This window comes from Salminus brasiliensis, chromosome 15 (assembly GCF_030463535.1).
Source record: "Salminus brasiliensis chromosome 15, fSalBra1.hap2, whole genome shotgun sequence".
In the NCBI taxonomy this organism is placed as follows: Eukaryota; Metazoa; Chordata; class Actinopteri; order Characiformes; family Bryconidae; genus Salminus; species Salminus brasiliensis.
The window spans coordinates 18,629,651-18,653,354 of NC_132892.1; the positions used below are offsets into that span (position 1 = coordinate 18,629,651).

General features: G+C 42.7%; 1 protein-coding gene across 6 annotated transcripts in view; it reads left to right on the forward strand.

The window, feature by feature from the left end:
- The window catches only part of LOC140536072 (immunoglobulin-like domain-containing receptor 2), a 47,399-nt gene that overhangs the window by 18,320 nt on the left and 5,375 nt on the right, over positions 1-23,704 (forward strand). For 2 of the 6 annotated variants that reach the window (XM_072657706.1, XM_072657708.1), the window contains exons 4-9: positions 10,981-11,037; positions 17,081-17,227; positions 17,599-17,763; positions 19,887-20,003; positions 22,444-22,651; positions 22,823-23,609. In XM_072657706.1, the coding sequence (XP_072513807.1) occupies positions 10,981-11,037; positions 17,081-17,227; positions 17,599-17,763; positions 19,887-20,003; positions 22,444-22,651; positions 22,823-23,609 (1,481 nt within the window). The remainder of the gene's footprint in view (positions 1-10,980; positions 11,038-17,080; positions 17,228-17,598; positions 17,764-19,886; positions 20,004-22,443; positions 22,652-22,822; positions 23,610-23,704) is intronic. The other 4 variants (XM_072657707.1, XM_072657710.1, XM_072657711.1 and 1 more) reach the window with 4 other exon arrangements.

Here is a 23,704-nt window from a genome sequence, read left to right on the forward strand (position 1 = left end):
TGTTTGTGATGACTTGCGCTGTGCTAAATTTAATTCCACACTTTCGTATTAAAAAATATACTTTTATTACCATACAAAAAGAGGCTTTATCTGTCCCAGTGCTGTGAGCCCCTACAGATGACGACACTATGGAGTCAGTTGTCGTAGATTTACTAAGTAACCTTCGAAGATTGATCTTTTTTAATGGTGTACGGATGCAGCAGTAAGAGATGAGGGTAGAATGTATGTTACTTTAGCCTAGTAGCAAACTTTACAAGGATTTACTGCGGTGACTGCTTTAACTGCCTTAGCACAGCAAGGCTTATTAAACGCTAAGGTGTATTACTCAGTAACTACAGGGACTTACAAACTGTACAAACTGCTGGCGGGCCATAGGCTGTTTGAGGGGTTAAAGCCATGGGGGGCTTTCCAGTTTAAGTGAATACAGCTTTGAAAAGTTGGATCTAATATTAAAAAGGCCTTCAGATGCCAGCATAGCTCTCAATGCAAGACAAAGCTGAGAAACTGAAGCCTTTTCCAGACTTGAAGCTTCTCTCCTATACACTTCTTTGTATGGACTTGCCTAAGAAAAGGCTCGACAACTCCACAACACTCCACAAGCAGCCGTCCAGCCTTTAGCAGTGGTTCTTTGTTGGTGAGACGTGTCTAAATAGAGAATTTGGGCTTAAAACGACAGATCTAGTCTGGTGAATGGAGCTGGCTGGAAGACAGTAATACCAGGCTTGTCAGGCTTGCCCGTCTCTCTTCAGCTCAGCTTGTCAGCTCCAATAGGCAGGTGTGTGTTGTGTGCAGACGGGTCTAAATATGGCAGCCGCTTTACACCGTCACAAAGGCCTCAAGGCGATGTCATACACGAGACCATGAATGCTGATTGGGTGCCAAATGTCCTCATAGCTGAGCATCACCCACTTGTGGAGGTGCTCCCATGGCAACAGAAGGGCTTTCTGTGTCCAGCAGTGAAGGATGACGCGAGGGCCTATTGTCCAAGTGTGAATGTGAGTACAGGAAAACAGGGATGGGAAAGAAAGCAGAGGGGGTTGGGTGGTGGTAGTGGTCTTATTTTCCCGTTGTGTTTTGAGTGTTTTTAGCACACAATATAGTCACAGAGTTAAAATACAGGGTTTACAGGGTTTCCACACATCCTGGAAAAGCAGGAAAACCTCGATATTTGTGGAAACTTCTCCTAAAATGTCAAAGAAAATATTAGTAAAATTCCGTAGCGAGACAAACGCCACGGTAGCGATGCCAGTGGCCGGCGCAGTAGGGATGCTAAACCTGTGGTAGCAATGCTGGGCAAGATCGCTGGACGAGGCTGGTGGCTGGCGTGCTGCTAATGCATGCTATCAACATGCAATTATTAAAAGCAAGGAGATCAAACCTCAGCTTACCTAAGAATATCTCCTCTCTCCAGCACATATACTTGTTAGCTTTGTGGCAAAATGTAGTCCTTAGGCCGTCAGTACGAGAAAGTGTCTTCTCTAGGCAAACAAGAGGCGTTTTTTGCGCATGCAGGTTTCTCACTCACTCACTCAGTAGTCATTAAGAGAAACTGCCTCTTCTAGGCCGGCCCGCATCTCAAAATTACCAGCTAACTTAAGGAGGGATTTGTATCTCATGGAGAAAATGCATACAGTGCTAGGTGTTGAATAGTACATCTAGTACCCTTGTGTGTAAAATCAGCTTAAACTGTAGGTGGTGTCTGTTGGGCTAGTTAGAAGAGCACAGATCTGGCTCCAGATTTCTCCTCAACCGTTGCACAGACAGCAGCTCACCTAATTTAACCGATGAATGAACCTTTAATTAGCCAAGCCAAGTGTTGGCTAATTCCAACTACCAATGACACTGAACCAACGCCATTTAACAGACGCTCAAGTGCCTTAGATTTCCACACAGCACTGTATGTGAAAGAAAGACACATGCATTTATCTAGAACCCAAATAAATCACTCGAAAGCAGAAATGCAACAACACACTGTTTAGCCAAAACATTAAGACCATCTGCCTAATATGCTGATGGTCATCTGCGTGCCAGCAAAATGGCTCACTAGCAGAACTAGACCTAGAAAGCAAAGCAAAGCACCACACACCACTGATCCCATTAAACCAAAGCTGATCGTGGAATAATCTTTAATATGTGAGAGTCAGTTTGAGACTCTAAGCAGTTTACTGGGTTGAGGTCATTTTGAGCCGACTGAGGTTTTTAGACGAGTCTGTTTATGTAAAGGCCCTTTCATTTGCGACAATTAGCACTGGGAGCGGCTGCAGATGAGCTGATAAAGTGTACTGCCGGACGATTGCGGCATGTGGTGATGACTGGTAGACGGTGGGCATGCGAATGCGGTTACTGTTAAGATTGTGATTGTGGCACAGTTGGCACAGTTATGTCCATATCACATGAACAGCCACCAGTAGGGCTGAGCAATATGGCATGATGTTGTGACACTTGATAACATCTTGATAATCTTTAGTACATATATCATATATCATGTCGTCACTGTCACGCAAAAACCTTGGATCTCCAGAATGACTTTACAGAGGAAGCAGAAAACCTGCTTCACTTTCAGTGGAAGTCAGTGTAAAAAGATTTTTACCTCAAAACATATTGGAGCATTTCTATTGGTCCATTCATTCTTTTTAAGACAGTGAACAAGTGGCAGATTTAAACTATGTTGAGTTTGTCTTTGTCTGAAAGGGACAGTATTTAGTTTTGTAGGTTTTGCTAATACCTTGGAAAGTGCAAAATGCACCAGCCAGTAGTCGAGCCAAGGCTAGACGTATCATGTTTTATTTAATATATATTGGAGTAAGAAACATAATAAGCTAAGGTCTTAGGCGAGGCGTCAACGGTGCACCGTGCAGCTTGATTTAGGGCGTGTCAGTGTGTCTTTGCAATCGTAATTAATCATGGGTGTGTTTTGGGCATCATATGCAATAAACCAGCCAGCGTGTCACTTGCCGTTCCCTTTAAGAGCCAGGTGCGGTCTGATCTTGGCGAATTGCTGAATTCAGTGGCGCAGTTGGACTTGCAATTGGACGCATTGGACTTCTGGCCTGTCACTGCCAAGAAAGCGATGAACGTCTGACTGTTGACATCTGCCTAGGTTGTTTTCAGTCAGTGGCCAGAAATTAACCTGAACATTCCTCATTTCGCGACCACCGCGCCTATCAGCGTAGATATATACTCACAAGCAGCGTTGCTGTTTAAACAACACAGGCAGAAGGTGTGAAAATAAACCGAGCAGGAACTGAGGCTGTCAGCTGAGTGGAGTGAGCATTTGCGTACACACACATAATATATAGTATTATACATATATTTCATTATAAAACTATTACATATTACTGTTTTTCTTCAACTGAGTAACAATAGCTGAGGTCTGAGAAATTCAGCCTACCTCGACTACAGCCTAGGCTTTGGAACAAAGCTATTGGAAGACTGGATTGGGCGTTGAACATTTTTGTTTGCATACTTTGTTATGAAACCAAACGTTTAAACACCCAGTCATAAATAGTAATTACCATTAAACAGATATTTAATGTAACTTTTACATTTACAGCACTTTTTCTTTCCATGTGATGTTTTTTTGGTTCTGAAACCAATAGTTGAGTTTCAGCAGCTCGTTTAAAGGATCACACTGAAGTTTAGTAGTTTTTACATCAAGATGTGAACCTGAATGTGAAACTGCTGCATTAGCACTTTTTGTTTCTGGCATTGTTTCACTGCTCAGAAATGTGAATTTTACACCTGGTTAAAAAGCTGTTAAAAAGCAAGCTTATGCTACATTACATTTTTTTCATAGCTCTAAAACTTTTCAAATGTGCAGTTACTCAACCAGTAAACGCTGTTCTTTCAAGCTTATTATATCTTATTTGGAATTAGATTTAAAAAGGACAACCTATAAAAGTACATAAATAAATATCAGGATTAATAGAATTGGTATCGCTATCGATACTCAGTATCGGCAGATACTTGAAAATCTGGTATAGATATACCTGGAAAGGAAAAGGTGGTATTGGTGCATCCCTAGTTTTATATCAGAATAAAGGATTACCATCATTTCATGAAAAGTGGACCAATAGAAATGCTCCAAAAAGATGTGGAATACAATAATAATAATAATTTTCCTTTGATTTCCATTCAAAGATAGGAAGGCTTTGTCTTTCTTCTGTAAAGTTGCTGTTGCTGTTGTTTTAGAAATGGTTTTCCTTTTCAGTAAACAAACTAATGTTGTGATGTGAACCTCAGCAATATCTCCTAGTGTCTTTAATACGCAGACGTAAATAAGAGGAGTACCGGTACCAATGTTGTGTTTTTTAAGCACTGCCCGTCAGGTGCAGTGGTCAGTTTGAAACCCAAACCAAACCAGTCAGGCTCAGGTCGGGTAGTAGACCTTTACTCTACTCTACTGGTAGCATAGAATTGGCCGATGTTTTTTTAAGTACAGTTGATGATACCAGTGATGTGCACATGGAACTGTACCCTCGTGTCATTTTTTGAGATAACAATAAGACATTGTCCTATTGCCCATTCCTTAAGTCACCAGTGCTTATTCACACTGAAGTGCTTTTCATGTTTCAGCCTCAAAAGCCTGAAAAGTCTTAAGGCTGGCAGCGTGAGGGGGCTACAAACGTTCTCGAGAACAAACGCTCAGCTTTGTGACAGAACAGCGATTTCTTACACACATTGTGCAGCCAAGCTAATAGGAATTATATCCCTGACCTCAGCAGTTCACTCTACCATGGTGCCAAGCATGGAGAGTGAATTCCACGCTCTAGCTGAGTTAAGCCTTTCTGGCTCTGAGCTTCGAGCAGCCCTACCCGGGAGGTCCTCGTGCTGGAGCCCCTTTCCTGTCTCTTTGCTGAGGTTGTTATGGTTGGAGTAGTGGGACAGCCTGTCCTGAAGAACACCTGCAGTAGCGGGTCAAGGCCAGTGGATGTGTATGGCTAGATTCAGAAAACGCAGCGGTAAGTCAGCGGGAACACGCAACGACTGTCTGAAAACCTAAGATTCTCAGTTTTCTCCCCGGTTTCATCATTGCTTCACTATCTCAGACCCCCATCACACTATGCGCCCAGCAGACACAGTACTACCAAGCTAGGAGGGTAAAGATTAGCATGTGCTTCCTCTGAGACCAGTCGACTACATCTTTGCAAACTGCTGCTAACGTTACGCTACTGGACAGCTGTACTCGTGCTTGGTGCGAGTTCTGTTACAAGCTGAGTGGTGGTGGTGGGGGGGGGGGGGGGTAGACCAATTATAATGATGGCTGTGGCAATTCCCGATAATAGGGCCAACACCACTTGGGAGCCCTCATTAACTTAGCTGCAGTCAGTTCCACAGGAAGCCAGTTCTTGAGATTGACCTTTACCTCTATGTTCCTCAGGATGTAACCCCAGACCCTAATCTAATCAGCTGCTTGAGCTGATGCTATGCATATGATTTCTTGCTTAACCCTCCTGTTCTTTTCAGCTGAGAGGAGCAGCAGTAATGTTCCCGGGGGCGAAATTGAGCTGGTGCATGTTTAACCATCCGAAAGCAGTTAAGAAGAACATTTTCCTCCATAAACATTGATTTTTAGCTCAGACAGTATTCATTTAATCAATATTTAGTGTAATTAAAATATTGACCTTTTGCAAAAAAATGTACTTATGATAATTGATTTGTTTTTCTCAAAAAAGTGCATTAAGTTCACTGGCATAAAATAGACATTCATCACATTGGTTTTATTTAGAATTTTTTCATTTTGATTTTAAGTGGCTTTGCAGCCCTCATTTGACCCTGGTTTGACCCTCATCCTCATCGTTTGGCAATTTATCATTATGACACTTCCTCCTCTGCTTCCCTATCCTGAGCAAGGATGTGTTCCAGAGCCTCCTGGGCTGTCATTTTTCAAAGGCTTCATGCTTCAAAAATCATTTGAATATTTGTCCTAGATTTCTAAAGTTTTCAATATGTTTAATATGTTTTCAATATCAGTCAGTCAACCTTTATTCAAACTCTATTTTTTCATTATTCAGCGTTGCCGAGCTGATGCATTACATATTCATTGAAAATAAAAAAGAGGATTTTCTGTAATATATATATATATATATATATATAAAGTAAGAAATAAAGCAATTAAGATTACAAGAAGTAAATCTATGAGTAGAAAATGAATTTGCATATACTGCAACAATACTGATAACTATATCACTATAATTGTGATATTACATTTTCGTAGTGTTCATGGAAGTTCTGTCACTGCTTTTTGACACAAGACAAACCAGTGCTGCATCGGCTGCTTCTGGTAGACTGTTGCTAACTCTGGTCGCCGCTATACAGTATTGACTGTTTCGTCTCCATCTGCAATTAGGGCTGGGCGATATGGTAAAAATATTCTAGCATGATATTTAAAGACATTTCTACCAGAAGACTTGAGATGCAAGACATGAGAGCAGTAAAGAATAATAATAATAATTTAATCTTGACAAATAAAACTCTTTGTTGATAGATGAAATCTTTCAGCCCAGGTCTTTGAACATCTGAGCTTAGAGGCAGGGGGCGGAGACCATCCTCAGCTGGTCATCGGGACGATGTGGAGGAAGGAGGGACAGACGTGATGTCATTTCTGAATGCTGCAAAAAAGCGTGTCATTAGAGGTCTTTTAACACCGGTGGCGGCTGGTGATTGGCTGAAGAATGGTGACGCTGCATTACAGTCTCCTGGTAGATCTTTCGCTAGAGCTTTCATTTCCACGATACGTGATATTTTTATTTAAAATGTTTGTAATGAAATATGCAGTTGATAAGGGTTCTTTAAGCACTGAAAACATATAGTGTATCACCATAACATCATTCATATGATAAAATATTATCATATTGCCCACCCTGATCTACATTACGAACCTACACAGTTAGAACACATTAACAGACTTGCCATTAAAGGGTTACATCTCCTCACTGACCCAGCAGTACAAAAGAAACCAAGCCTACAGAGCTTGGTGGGTAAGATACTGGCTCCCTTCCCAACAATCTTGTTTATGAATCCTTCACGTTCATTAGTCTTACGCAACCTCCCTCTCTCTCTTTCTCACTTTCCTAAACCAATGTTGATACAAAAAGTCTTATCTACCTCCTCCAGCTGGGAGTTTTGGCTGGTCTGCTGATGTTCGGCTAATGGAGGAATATAGATAGATGGGAGGGTGAGAGAAAGGAGAACCGATGAAAAATGTACACCATCATAATGACAACATTTATTATGCTAGAAATGACATGAAACAGAGCACGCTTCCTGATCCAGATTCCGGAGGGGGGGGGTCTGGTCAGTATTATCAATGAATAAATTAATTTCACCCGGTTGGTTATATGTGTGTTTATGTACGTAATTTACTCTGAAAACTATATATATATATATATATAATACCATAGTGAAGGACTCTTCAGTATTTGACTAGGGAGTGAGCATCTGGATCAGAGACCACTTGGGAGCTGTCCAGCCCATGACAGTCCCTCATAGTAGGGGGGCAGTGGTGGCTCAGCGGTTAGAGCGCTGGGATATCGATAACAGGGTTGTGGGTTCGATTCCCGGGCTTGGCAAGCTGCCACTGTTGGGCCCTTGAGCAAGGCCCTTTACCCTCTCTGCTCCCCGGGCGCTGGAGTTGGCTGCCCACCGCTGTGTGTGTGTGTGTGTGTGTGTGTGTGTGTGTGTGTGTGTGTGTGTGTGTGTGTGTGTATACTCACTGCCCCTAACACATGTGAGTGTGTGTTCACTACCAGATGGGTTAAATGCAGAGGACACATTTCGCTGTACAGTGACGAATACGTGCACCTTTACCTTTTTTTTAGTAACAGAACTATGAAGCCATGGAACAGACAGGGGTCCGTTAACAAGCAGGGAGGGTAAATCCTCTAACTACAAGAGGTAGACTATACTAATCTTAGTACTGCAGGTTTGACAGGTTAGTACACTTAATATTAATGTACTAATCCATCGTAGCTCAGGACCAGGGTCTGTGCATCATCATCAGATCATCATCAAATCCTGTTTGTGGCTGGTTGCTTCTGGTTGGAGGACCACTCTCAACCCACAAAGACGTGTACAAGTATGTATGTAGTGACACTGCAGTGCTGTAAATGGTCCGGCACCCAAATAGTATCTTGTCAGCAGTGGATCTAATTAAGTGGCCAGTGAGTAGAAGCACAAGGTAGGCCTGGCTGTTTCTGTGGATCGTAAGTGTTCTCGGAGAGCTCTGGAAAGCTTTCTGAGACTTTTTGAGGATGGACAGCGATGGACTTGTGAAATGATCACACTGCTAGTAACAGCCAACCCGCAGTCAGCGGAGGCATGGAGCTGTCTTTAGCTGCTGAACTCACTTTGGTATTTGGTAGGCCCCTGTTACACTGTGCCAGTGCAGCTGTGCCGCTACTATGCTGGGTGCGTTCCACCCAGATCCAATGTGAAGCACGAACCTGACATTAATGTTAGGTTATGTACGGTACATATGGGTGCATACAATTGTGTTATTTATTAACAATATTGATTTTCAGTTTGGATTGTATGGTATTATTTTAGCAAGGAGTGGGCAATATGGCAAAAATATACAACTATCACAATATTACACTATCACAATATACATTTCTTTGAGGTTTAATGAGCTGTAAAGACACAGAGATAGGGGGAGTCTTAGCTAGTGAGTGGCAATTGGAAATTGGGGAGAAAATCCGGAAAATAAAATTGCTCTCAATTGTATCAAAAAAGTATCAAAAAAGCAATATTTTTTCTGTCCGGTTTGTATCCATTTCCAATTTCACACTAGCATGAACTCACCCATCACTCGCCTGAAGGCTAGTGCACATCAACACATAGACTAAGTCACATAAAGCCAGACAAGCACATCTTTTCAAATTGCCAGTAACGCAACATCTTTGGACAGCTGAACAGGTTTGAATTGCACGTCCTGCTAATTCTGTTATTTCAGCTAACCAACACTCGTACTGGCTAGCATCACACTCCGAAGCAGGGGTGGGGCAAAGGAAGGGGGCTTCATCGGTGGGGTTGGATCCTGTGATTCTCTGTTGTTAGGACCTAAGCTTAGACAGCTGTGCCACTCAGAAGCCCATGACAGTTAAGGGTTATTCCAGTTTGACAAACAATTTAATACTCAGATCTCCAGTACTGTCCAGAACTTATTTACATCTGTACGGTGGACTTTTACCCACCGCTACATGGCTTCTGACGTAGGGAAGCAGGGAGAATTTCTATTTATATAGCATGTCTTCAATCCTAGAAGAGGGAATTTGGTCTCCGCCTTTAACCCATGCATGCAGTGAACACACAAACATACACACTAGTGATCAAACACACACACACAGTGATGGTGAGCACACATGCCCAGAGTGGTGGGCAGCCATTGCTGTAGTACCTGGGGAGCAGAGAGGGTAAAGGGCCTTGTTTAGGGGCCCAACAGTGGAAGCTTGCCAAGCCTGGATATCGAACCCGCAACCCTGTCATCAGTCACCCCTGCCAATCATTGAGCAAAAACAACAGTCATTAGCTCTGTTCATGGCTGCTTGTACAGGCTTAAATAAATATAGTCCCCATCAAAAGCCCTGATCTTCTGCCTCCTCCGTCTCCTCTTCCTCCTTCTCCTGTGCCTCCTGCCCTACCATTGTTTGGTCCCTCCTCCTCCGGTGCCAAAGTAGGAGGCAGGTAGTCCTTCGTGTCATTTGGAAATGTCTGTTCTTTGTTTCCCAATCAAATCCCCATGGGCAGAAGACCCAGGTTGACGGTGTGTACACTTTCATATCCAGCATTTTGAGACTTTGCTAATGGTATTAAAATCCTGCCCTCAAACCTCTGGTATTGTGAACTATGACCCAGAAAAGACGCCGAACCATCCTTTGTACTTTGGCTCAGTGGAGGCTCGGTGGTTAGAGCGCTGGGTTCTTGATCACAGGCTTTGTGGGTTTGATACCTATGTCCACTAAACTGCAACTGTTGGGCCTGTGGGGAAGACCTTTAAACCTATTTGATTTAGGGGAACCGTAGCGTCTCTGACCCTTATGTTGTACCGTGTATAGCGTATAATGACAGTAAAGGTACTTAACATTGCTTGTTACTAAGGATGGATCTTCAGTTAGGGATCTTTAATCTTCAATTGGGGATCATGACTGTACCTTGCATCGCCTCCAGACACGCTACCCTGACTTTAGGCCTGCCTGTATGAGTGGAGTTCACTTTTCAGCTACACCGCTGGACCTTCAGGACCACGTTGTACCTTGGGGAACAAAAATGTATGTCTTGGTGAGAGTGTAGAGCTGGGCGACATGATGATGATATTAATCAGTATCATGATCAGTTATGTCACATTATGTCAAAACATGCATTGCATAGAGAAAATGTTTGATCACAAAGCATATCATTGGTGCTAAATTGGAAATAATGCAGTGCTCAAAGTTTTGTATGTTCTTATCAAACTTTGGGATGTTCTTACTGTGCCGCCTTTATTCCTTTACTTTATTCCTGGCATTGCCGGGATTTGAACTCCCAAACTCCCACTTGAGCCTCCATGTTTTTATACTGTGGCGATATCCGCAATACGCTCAGAAAGGCGTACCGTGACATAACTTATCACACTAATGGTAGCGTAGTGTCATATAACCCAGCCCTATGTACCAGTCCACAAGAAGCTTGTGATTATACTGTGTTATATTGGGAAACTATTGAATGCTATCAGAGGCCCACAGACTCTTTCATAACCCAGTCAATCACGCATGCAGGGACTAAATGTACAATAACACACGGTACGCTTGCTCTGTCCTCTACAGGTGGGTCATCTGATTCTTCCTTCATCTTTTGCTGCATGCACCAGCCACCACTTTCTGCCACAGTTCTTCTCAAATCACATCTTGCACCTCTTTTTTGCTGATTGACCCTCTTCTTCCTCTGTCCGTCACCTTGCTCCTTCTCCTCTTCCTCCTCCTCTTGATCTGTCTCTCTCTCCAGGTCAGACAGGTGTGACCGACGATCTCCTGCCTGAGTTTGATATGGAGATTATGCCAGGTACGGGTCCTCCACCCCCCCACACCTGTCTCAGTGTGTCACCCTGTGATCACCTCACTTCCTTCTCCATAGCTGTCTTTAATCTCACCAACCAAACCGCAATTAAACAAAATCTTATAAGAACGGACCACACTGTTCAGAGCACCCTTTCCTTCATACTAATTATGAATCATTTTAAACAGTTGAACTCCTGTGACAGCAGCCAAAACATTGTGGCCATCTGCCGAATATGCCATTAGGTCTTCTGCCACAAGTTCCCTGAAGGTCTTGTAGTATACCGAGATGTTGTCAGCAGATCCTGTGATCCAGTGTAGAGGCGGAGGCGAATCAGACTTGTCGTTTCAGCACAGCCCGCAGATGCTTGATTGGATTGAGATCTAGGGATTCTGGAAGCCAGAGCAACGCCCTGAACTCTTCTTAATGTTCATCAAACCATTGCCATTGTATTGTCCCACTGAAAGACCCATGCAGGCCAGACATAGAAGATAGTCTTCATTGCCTGAGCCTTAAATGTGTGTGATTATGAGTTGCCGTCATCTTTTCTCTGACCATTTTTGCTGACCAGTAGCACCTTGTGCGCCGTGCCGTTTTAGAGACGCTCCTACCCAGTTGTCTTCATACCCGCCCACCTCACAAGCATCCAGCAGCTGTTCAGTTATTGTCTATATGTTACCAATGTATCCAAGACCTTGTTATGAGATAACCAACCGATTTTCACTTAAGCTGTGTGTGGTCAGTATCTTGTGGCTCATTGGTGTATAAACACCTATCGGACATAACATCCAAACCACTGACCAGTGAAGAGAATAACATTTACATAACATTCATCTCATTCATCTCATTATAGTGACACCTGTCAATGGGGGACATACATGTTAGACAGCAAATGAACAGTCCGTTCCTGAGGTTGACCTGTTGACAGCAGGATCATGGACAACTGTAAGAATCTGAGACCTTGTGATAATGGCAAAATTGTGATGGCTAGAGTAGTCTATTGAAGCACCAGTGGTGAACAAGCGTCAGGATCATGGGCGCCCAAGGTTCATTGATGCGATCTATGGAGACCCTGTCTCACAATTTACAGGACTTAAAGAATCTGCTGCTGACGTCCTGATGCCACCGTCAGGTCTTGATAGGTCACAAGTGTGGCCTAGACACTATTAGACGAGTGGCTTTAATGTTATGTTATTGAGGTTTCTCCAGTAAAAGCAAGCTATTTCCACTAATATACTGTATGACACAATGCTATCTTAACATTTGGACAAAGCACTGCCAAAAGTCATGCTGCTTTTATTTATTTTTAAATATTTTATTTTCCATTAGATCAGTTCTTACCAAGGTCTCCCCGTCAGAGACAATGCTACCAAGCTAGGAGAGTGAAGTCTAGCATGTGCTTGATGGAGAGCGCTAACTGCTAATTCTGTTAACAGACCTCCATGGCTAGCTGAGTGACAGGAGAGGAAGTGCTAATTTTGCTGTCTTGGACTCCCCGGCTACAGATGGCTGTGGCATTGGCAGGGATCAAACTCCTGGTGATCTCCTGGTGACAGATCGGCATACCTGATTCTGTACTAGGCTAAAAAAAAAAAAAAAAAAATCCAATTCCAAACAAAATATGTAACGTTTTTAGACCTTCTGCATTAGGAGTGCTGGCTTTCACATGTTCCCAAGGATCTGCATTTGCTGGATCAGGTATTAAAGAGCTGGAAATACCTCTTAGCATGGAGGTCAGCTCGAGGGTGGATCTCCAGCAGAAGGACTGAACACCTACAGTTCCATTTACAGAGTATCTTTATTTAATTAGTCATTCCTGACACAGCCTGTCTACAAATTCCCAGGATCTGTCTCATTATTCCTTTGCACATCACAGGACGTTCCTACCAAAGACAATTCCCTGTTTTCTCATATTTTTCCTTATATTTTTCTTAGATTTTATGATCTTTATAGTTTATAGTTGCTGACATACTTACAGTACTATCGGAGTGAACTATGCATAATGGCAATTTGAGTCCACCCAAAGGAAGCGAATCATCAGCACTGTCTTAACAAGTAATGAGGGTGGGAATACTTAAGATTAAACAGCTGATGACAAGACGCAACCCCTCTCTCGTCAGTATGACCATGCGTAACGCTAGCCCTGTCAGCCCTGTCAGCCCTGTGTGCCTGCAGGCTGACTCATACAGTACGACAGAAAGAGGATTTCTGTGACTACTCACACTGACATCATTCATTCACTTTACGAGAACAATGTGTCAGCTTTGCAGACTAGGCCTTACTACAGAGCCTCTTATCTTCGGGGACTGTGCCAGTAATGCTGCACACAGTAGTTCATGGCTCGGAGTGTGATCTCTCCCACACATGGTTGGTCTGGAGGTTCTGTCCCGAGAAGCTGCTATCAGTGCTTATTTGGCAATGTTCCTGCAATGTTTAGTCCAGGATCCTCACTATCACAGAGTAAATACGGCAGCATGGCTCTGACGCAAGTCAGCTCAGTTAGTTTGCTAATTAGAAGACTGGGTAAAGTAGAAACACTCAAACTGCTGCTTTCATTAAATTGTATTGAGATTTCCTACACTAAAAATGAAGGTTCCTAGATGGTTCTTTGCTTAAAAACTAGGAGATTCTATGAAGCTTTCCAGGTCATTTAAATGGCTTTGAGCCAGGTTCTGTTAACAACTATTAAAAAGGTTCCTCACACCCTTCACACATCTCATTTACTCAAACTGTTTCCATTGAAAACTTCTTGAAAACTCCAAAAGTGATTTTTTCGGTCACAGGGTTGCCCAAACATGTTGTCTTAGGAGGCCACAGATGTGATGAGAGCCAGAAAAGTGAAATAATATAATAATAAAATAATATTATATCAATAAAGAAGGCATGCAGGTTTGTAAAAGTGTATTTTCACTGTATTTTGTTATTAAATTACTTGAAAAGTACAATTTTAGAAGAATAAGAATTTGATAAGCTACATCTGGAATACTAAATATTGTCAATTGTGACATAAATCTGATTCTAGCAGTTAATATATTGTGTCAGATTTTAGAAATAGAAACACTCCAAAATGACTAGGAATGTAATGACTTTACATTAACTTCCATTGAAAGTTTTTTTTTTTTTTTTTTTTTGTGGACACCCCTTCTAATGAATGCATTCTGTTGCACCCCTTGCAAATGCACACGAGAAGTACTGCCAATATAACTGGACTCTCTGGAGCAGACAATCATGAAGCTATTGGTACCAAGCCTAATGTCCAGACCTTGGGCTAGAAGGTTATAAAGTGGAGCAGTGGAGCAGTGGAACTGTGTTTTGGAATAATGGTGCTCCATCCACTAGTTTTGAGATGAGTTGGTGAGCTGGGGGTTAAGTTGAGGTGGTGGTGTTTCTCCAGCATCCTGACCTCACCAAAGCTCTGCAGTCAAATAGGACAGTAGAGACAGCTAATACTCTACTTTTTAATACCATTGATTTCAGAAGAAACTATGACTATGGTTATATGTGTGTTCTTTCATTGAGTGAGAACCTCGGGTTAGAGGAACTTTCTGGTAGGCCTAGTCATAAGTCTTTAAAGGTCAGTTTTAAGATCTGCCCCAGGGGTCACTCTTTTTTTTGGTAAGTTTTAAAAAGTCTACTCTAGCCTGTGAGTAGGGCATTGGGGTAGAATGGGCCAGAATGTCACATCATTGCTTTGTTGTATGTGTGTTTGTCCTTGACATAAACAGACTGTTTGCAGTGTGTGTACGCATCCCTAACAGACACACATCTTTCTGAATTCCCCACCTTCCCCCACTATCTCACTCCCTCTCAGATAGGCCAGATTTATGTTTGTGGGTATAATGGAGACTATTTTTGATTAGATGCTAGACTTCAATTATATATGTGTGTGTGTGTGTGTATATATATATATATATATATATATATATATATAGCAGCAATTCACCATCGATACTTACTACATGTTTGTGGGAGTTGTTCATTGTCAGTAATTACTGGGTTCCGCAAATTGCGTTCTGTGGGACGCTGTGTTTTGTTGCTGTTCTTTTAAAATAAAGGTGCAAAAAATGACTCTTGGAGCGATGCCATAGAACAACCACTTTGCATTGCAGCACTGAGAATAATAGCAGCCCTGTTGTAGTTAATTGTCCATTGACGGACAGGGCTGAGCAGTGGTCTTCAGTTCTGGACTGTGAAAACTCTGTTCCCTTAACTTCCAGCGAGAACAACATCCAGGACTGGAAACTGGATTCAAGGTCCAGCTTGGAAAACCTCTAGGGCAGGGGGTGACCAAGACATTTTGGTGGACAGAGTGTAGGTATACACCTACAGATGAAAGGGGGATGAAAGGCCTTAGCACAGGATTCACACCATGTTTATTCTCCCCTTTGGATGGGGACTCTGTCTACCTGGAAGAGACCACTTCTTTCAGATTTGCAGTGATTCCTCTCTCAAGTGGACCCCCCTACCATAACAGACCCTCCGGACGTCCTCTGTGTAAAGGTCATGCATTTAGGCCTGTAGAAAGTATATAAAATGAAGGATGTCTCATGTGACCAGATCAGTTTGTCCCCAGATCTCTGTAGAGCAAGAATTTTGTTTCTGCACTGCAGTTTTCACTGCAGTCTGATCACATCTTAAAGGAACAGCCTTGAGGAACAGCTGTTCTTCTTCTGTTTCTCCATATATCACATTAATGATCAAAAGCACTGAATGAGTGCTTTTGACCACATGATTTCCAACCCTATTGATTATTGATTAATAGGCCACCTCTTTGTAAGGGGTCTTTGTAGTTGTGATTGGCCAGCCCTAATGTAAATATTATAAATATTATAGGCACCACATGTTCCAGAAATATTCCATGTTTAGACCACTTTAGGAAAAGCAAGAATTTATTGATGGTCATATACAGTCAAAAACTGTAAAACTGTCAAGCCAGCAATTTTTGTCAGATCATTCTTTTTTTTCTTAATTTCCTTTTTTTTTTTTTTTTACCCGTTTTGCAACATCACCAGGCAACCAACGCGCCTGGAGGCAAGTGCCGTATACCCAGCTCTGACGCACCGGCTAGCAGACGCCAGTGACGGCCAGTGCCACACTAGTGTGGTGGGGACAGCGCCATCTACCCACCCTAGAGAGAGTATGGCCAATTGCGCTCTCTCAAGGCCCCGGCAGTGACAGCACCTTAGCCTCCACCTCAAGACTTTTAACCCCCCCCCACCCCCCTCACAGCATGATGCTACCAGAGCTGGGATGGTGAAAGCTAGCATATGCTTTCTCTGAGTCTCTTGAAGCCAGCCAACCACACCCTCTGCCGCCTGTGCAACAGCTGATTGTGGAACATGCTTGGAGGAGAGTGCTAACTGCCAGTCCTGTTGTCAGCTAACAGGCCTGCACTGTGGTGAGGGGAGAGGGAGGACCATCTTACCTACCTAGAGGGAGCAAGGCCAGTTGGGACTCCTGGCCACGAATAGCTGTGGCATTACCAGGAATGCAACCACCCAATGATGGGGCTGACACTTAGTCCGCTGCACCTTTTTGTAAAAGATGACCCACTTGGTGATGGACAGAAGTACAGGATACACTTAGCCTCTCGTCCCTCCACCTGTACACGACACTGCTGCTTAAACGCCAAATATTGCAGTTACCACAGTGCTGGGTTTAACAGCTGCTGCTATTTTGGAACATGGGTAATTGCCTTCAAGGAAGTGTGAAGTGATACAGACTTAAGAGAGAGAGACGCATCAATTGCTCATAGGGGGCACTCTTGTGAGTATTGTTGTTGGTGAAATCTAAGAAAATGGGACACCCTACAGCCTTGCACACCTAGCGGGCACTTGCATTAGGTGCGAGTAATGGGACAGGGCCTAAAAGGCAGCAGTTTGATCATGCCCTGCCCACCCAGCTGAAACGAAGACTTTAATTGGTTCTGCTTTGAAGTTTGACCGTGCCTCCTGGGTGAAATGAAGATGTTGATTGGTTGTGCCTCTTAGACTGACCACCCTGCAGCTGAAATAGAAATTGTCATCAGTCGTTCTATTTTTTATTCTAGAGTGGGTGTTTGTGGGAGCTGTGGTGCTGGGCAGCATCCTCTTTATCCTCCTGGTGGGCGTGTGCTGGTGCCAGTGCTGTCCACACTCCTGCTGCTGCTACGTCCGCTGCTGTTGCTGCCCCGATACCTGCTGCTGCCCTCGCCACTGTAAGTACATCACACTCTATACAGTGTCCTCAGTGTCCTGTTAATTTAACTTGAATTTAATCAAGAAACTTGTACAAGGTGTCCAATTACTTTTGTACTTACCGTAAGTTATTATTGATATTATTGATTTAGATTCTGTATGAGCTGACAGACATTCTCAACATTAAAAAATGTACACTCAACATCATCGCAGACACAACCAAAAGTTATGTGTTTAGCTTGTTTCAAAGAGCTACGAGTGACTAATGCTACGAGTGACAGCTATGAGCTGATTAAAGGAAATGTCTGCAGCATTTTTAGGCATATTTGCCATTGGGCATCTATATCTACAGTTATGTAATGCTTCTCTTAATGGACTTAACTTTCCCCAGTGTACGAAGCAGGGAAAGGTATAAAGACCACACCGCCGACACCAGTTGCATTGTACCCTCCATACTACATGCCAGGCATGCCCACCATGGTGCCTATTGCCCCACCCTCTCTCATTGACCCCAAGATGTCTGCTGCGCCGTCCGTCGAGAATAACGCCTCTGCAGGTAAGCTGATATTTAGCGAACGCTTAAAAGTGTAATCAGCAGGCACTGCGGCCTGACCAGCAGTTATGTATTTGTATAAGCTTTGTGAATCGCTCGTAGTTGACAGATATTTGGTGTAAACCGATAAGAATCTGATAAACTTCAGGATATAGTGGTTTTGCTCCTGTGTGGCGTGTTTGCTTGGTGAGTGTTATCTGTTTGGGGTTATCAGTGTTACTCTGTGTGAACACAGCTGCTGATAACACGGACAAAAGGGAATAAAGGCTCTCTATACAGACTGTTTGTTTTAACTGCCATATATCACTTGGCACAGCTTTAATGTAGTTAAAAATTAAAGAGCTGTGAAATTGCCGAGGATGATGAAGGAAAGTGGATTACAGTTACTAAAGATATCCCTAAAATATCTTATATCCCTGTATAGAAATCATTGCTGGCATTTTAAAACTCAGTATCTGAAAAGCATATTTTTGAACGGTTTGTCCCAATCAAGTTTTTTGCCTATTACTCTGTTTAATAAAACGGAATAACCCCTTAAACAGCCTATGGATTGCAGGTGGGACATGAGTCACTGTAGTTACTGAATAATTCACCTTAGTGTATATTATTATTTTAAAATAATTTTAAAATAAATATTTGATGAAAATTTCCTAAACATTTTTAGTGAAATCCTAAATGGAATGTTTTGGGATCTACTCGAAGTGATAAATCCATCAGTTATACCCTCCTGCCCCCCAACCCCTCCCCCAGTTTATCCATTTAAATGGTATGACATCTACATATTCTACCTTGTAATAAATTGTAAATGCCCTGAACCTTTAAGTAGTCTAGATTATTTGCTGTTATGCATTCTGTTGACCCCAAATTGTTTCATTTTCAGATTTTTAGATTATCAGTGCAGTGATTATCAGAATGAAGTGTGAAGTGCCTTCATGTACATGTTCTTTACACACATTTATGGGAACGAAAGTGGTCATACTATGGCATCACTCATTATATATATATATATATATATATATATATATATATATATATATATATATATATATATATATATATATTATTCCAGGAATTTTATCAAACAAAGCTGAATTTGCAGACTAAGAATGGCAAAAAGTCACCCAACAGCAATGTGAAAGACTAGTGGAGAGCCTGCCAAGACATGAGAGCTGTGATCGGCAGTTAAGGTTATTTTACCATAGTGATTTTTGAACGCTCTCAACGTTATTAGATATTAGTACTGTGTTTAAATTTGAATAATAACTTCTTTGAATTCTAATTATTAAAATAAATTATTTGAACAGTTGTTTTTGAGAAGTTGTCATTTCTGCAAATAAATGCGCCAAATAGCAAATATTTTAATTTGGAATTTTAGGGGAAATGTTAAAATACAACGCAAATGTTCATTTTTCTAAACACATTGCCTATAAACAGTAAAATCAGAGAAACTGATAATGTAGGGTGGTCTCTTCATTTTTTTCTGGAGCTGTATATATAGTTTAAAAACAGTAGTTAGGGTAGAGTAAATTTAATGTGGCTGAAAAACACTTAACTTTTAGTATAGGCATAGTACACTCAACCTATTCACATTATTAATGCATCTTATAAAGGTATAAAAACAAATCTTTCAGCCTTTTAGATGTTTTGTTTTGACTTGTTATGGTTCTGAACACTAAATAACCATTGAAGCACTTCATACTTAAGGGTTTATGGCAGTTTAAACAGATACATTTATTTACATATATTACATTATACATTAAAATATGCCTGGATTGGCCAGTATGGATCAGACTGTATTGGACGTCCCTATTTATTTATTTTGTTTTGTTTTGTTTCTGGTTGTTAACCATTTAAAAATGGTCCAGAATTTCTTGGATCTCATTACTTTAATAACTTTAATGTCTTCGACAACAGGTTTTGACACTGGAACCAATCAAAAGCACATGGAACACATCGACCAGGGGTGCCAAAACTTTTGCGCAAGACTGTAGATCAGTTTGCAAAAGCCCAAAATGATCTCAGAAATTAAGCTATGATTTTGTGCCCCGCCACACATACGCATGTATACATACACACACATAAATACACACATGCTGACACACGGCCACATCATCTGTCCCTTGTAGTGCACAGTGGATTTCGTCTCCAGCCTACGCCGGATCAGAATTCGCTGAAGGTGCTGCAGTATGTGGAAAGGGAGCTGGCGCATTTCAACCCCTCTAAGAGCCTCAGCAGTCATAACTGTAAGCCCTCACATGCTACTCGGAGTGTAACCGGCCTGTAGAAGCTGCATGCCCTGCTGCACTCTTGCCTCTTGGCTCACTGCATGTTTTCCATCCCTCGTTTGTTCTTGTTTTTCTCGGCTTGATTAGCCTTTGGACGTACTGGCCGTGGAGTCAGTCTATAAGGCTCATCTGACGCTGCATGTACTGTGAATGGTCTGTGAATGGTCTCTCTTCTGCATGTTTGGAGTGTCTCTTTGAATGGTACTAGTCATTGCATCACTAGGATCCCAGAATGGGTTCTTCTCAGTGTTTCTTCCTCTTGCTCTTAGGCACCAAGGGTCTGGATCCAGATCTCTTGTTCTTGTTGGACACTGCTTCTGTTGTAAATAGCATAATGCAACAAGAACCGATCTGAGTTGATCTACCCATGCTCCCACAAAGGATTATTTTGATGCAACTGTTTGGCAGGTTGTAAATAACGACGTCAGAAATGCCAGCATGCGTAAATGAATTATCGTTCTCTCTAAATATGCAAAACTGACACATTTTTCCTCAATTCGCTTCACAAGTTAAGATTTTAAATGAAACCCGACTTTATACTTTCTGGTTTTGCTATGTTGAAACAACAGCATTTTATTTACAGTCCCCTCATTTCAGAGCTTCATAATGTTTGGGACATTTGGCTTCACAGGTGTTGCTTCTTTAGTGCAGGCCTAAGATACCTAGGCTTGCTTCTAAGCTTTGGAGTCTGTAGTTACCATTGTTCAACATGGGATTTGTATATTTGTATTCTGTACTTTTTTTTTTGCTTATATTTCTATATTTTCATTTTTATATTCTATTCTTTAACTTAAATGTAACTTATTCTATTTTTATTTTCTTCATTTTTATTTTATTTTTCTTTTGCACTTTTGCACTTTACTTCATTAAGTTAAGGTTTAGTTAAGTTTAAATGTAGATTTTTATTGTATAGCTTCATGTGAGCAGACTGTCAAAAAAGCATTTCACTGCAAGTTATACTGTGTATGACTATGTATGTGACAAATAAAATTTGATTTGATTTTGATTTGACATGAGGACAAGAACTGTGGTAATGTCAGGCTCCTGCAGATGGCGCTGCTTAAGGATTATTGGGCTATAAGTACCTGCAGGGTGTGCAGTGGGATTCATAGATTTGAAGAGGTGGTACAGTGCAGTGTCTCATTCAGTGTGTGGAAAATGGGTTGCAAGGAGATGTTAATGATTGGCAATAGGCCATAGTGGAAAGAAGGAGCTAAATTTGCGGGTGTATTGAAGTATACAGCCATATGAGTCAGTGGCAGAAATCCCAGTCTACATAAAATTCTCATCATTGCTGTAATTCTTGAGCAGAGGCATCTTGCGTGCCAGTCTGCTCCATGTTAATGGTATGCAGCTCCCTGTGTAATGTTCTGTCTGAAATAGGTTGTGAAGGACCTGCATTGACTTCTAGAAGCAGTTCTTGTCTGGAAGCCGTCACAAGCCGTGAAACACGCTGGCAGTTACACATTTCTGCCGAGAATACCCTGTAGACTGGGATTTTCGCCACTGCTGATAGACCTGTATGACCATATGCTTCCATACACCTGCAGATTCAGGCACGCTCAAATGCAATCACTACTTTCTTGCCAATTATTAACATCTGCTTTGCGACCCATTTCCCACACATCCAGCCAGACGTTCACTGCACTGTACCTCCTCTCCTCAATCTATGAATCCCATCACACACCCCACAGGTATTTATACCTCAATCATCTTCATGCAACGTCATCTGCAGGAGCCTGAAGTTACTACCACCTTAAACACACAATGTGACGTCGGTCAAACTTTGAGATTACCAACATCAGTTGTGTGGTATACCTTTAAGAAGAACGAATGCACTGGTGAGCTCATAAACCGCAGAGGGACTAGTAGGCCAAGGAAGCCCTCCACTGTTAATGGTAGAACAGTCCTCACTGATCATAAACAGGCTTCAGGAGGCAGGTGTGTATTTCTCTTCACAAAACTTCATCGAAAACTTCATGAGAGGCTATACCGCAACATTCAAACCACTAGTAGGCCACAAAAAGGAACAACCAGGTTACAGATTGCACTTACAGTGCTTAAAAGAGCCTGCACAGAAAAATAGTCTTTGTCCCAAACATGATGGAGGACCCTGTAGGTGTTTTGACAGTAGTGCTGTTTCTTATTAGACTGCATGGGGTTTTGTCAGCACCCACAACAGTTCTCAGACGCTTTCAACAGTTGCTACAAAAAGATGCTTATATGGGCAGAACATGAATTTGAATAGAGCATGCCACAGCTTTGCGGTTTATTCCTCTTTACTTCGACCAACCAAACACTTCATAAAGCTTGCTTAGGTTGAAAGAGCAGGCATTGATCAGGAGTGAGCCTCTGAAATCATTGTGTTGGCTTATTGTTTTTTCCCTTTCACTGGCAGCTTCCAGCATGTCGGAGCTCAGCTCCCTACATGAAGCCGAGACGGACTTTCGCCAGACCTTTCGTCAGGTTCAGAAGAAAGCCCTTCCTGCCATTCCTGACCTGGATGACTCTCCTGGCCTCCTGACCAGAGAAATCTCTCCAGTGCATGTTCGGAGGTCCACTCGACACCCTCAGCGTGGCAACAGGATGGAGGATGATCACCCAAGGTATCACATATTCATGGGGCGATGTGTATCAAATTCCCTTGCCCAAAAAAGGATGTTTTTGCTATGTGTGGAGAACAATAAATATACTGAAATGAACCCTGCATTCCTATAACCATTATATGACTACAAATGCCAAAAGGGAGATGTTGGGAGAGGTTGATGGTATGTCAGTTTCTTTCCCAGGTGGAACCCTCGTTCTGAGCACCTGCAGAGGAAGGCATTCCACACGAGTGGGCGCACAGGGTCCCTGGATGAACTTGAGGAATTCGCCATGACATACATGCAGCGAGGCCGCCATGGAGATTTTGCAGACATGGAGGACGATTACCGGACACATGGACGGCAGAGGGAACGCGACCAAGAGTGGGAACGAGAGCGGGAAAGACCTAGAGAGCGAGAGCGGGAAATTGACCGCAACCATTATCCGTACCATAGCTCCAAGCGTTATTACCCAAAGGACAGCCCAGAAAGACATGGGAACCGGCCTCGGCTTCCCAGCCCTCCTCCCTTACCTGTAAATGGTAAGAGACGAGGGACATGGGACAGTGACCGGCCGGTCCCGTGCCGGGATACCGGTGACCGGGAACGTGGTGGCCGGGACTCCAAGGGGAGGAGCGCAGAGAGTGGGCGAGACTACGATGACACTCTTCTTAACAACTTATTAGAACGCAAGGCGAAAGCTGGTAGGAGCATGTCTTCCAAAGGTGGGCGAACCGAGGAAGACTCGGATACACCCTCCAAGAACAGCTCGAAAAAGAGTACCCACAGCCGGTCGCCGAGCAACAGGTCACCTAGTAACCGACCAGCAGAGGAGGATGATTCGCTTCCGCCATACACTGAGCTGGAGCGTTTCCGCGGCCCTGAGACGTCCCAGCGGCCATTCACCTACACACGACCTGGCCAGCCTTCTCAAACAGAACAGGAGTGCAGAGAAGAGCAGAACAAGCCCCGCAAAGTGGTGAGTTATCTGTAGGCCCCTCAGTTACATGGCTCTTCCATTAGGCCACTTCAGGGACACAGCTGTAGAGTTTCTGAGTTTCTCTTCATATCAGA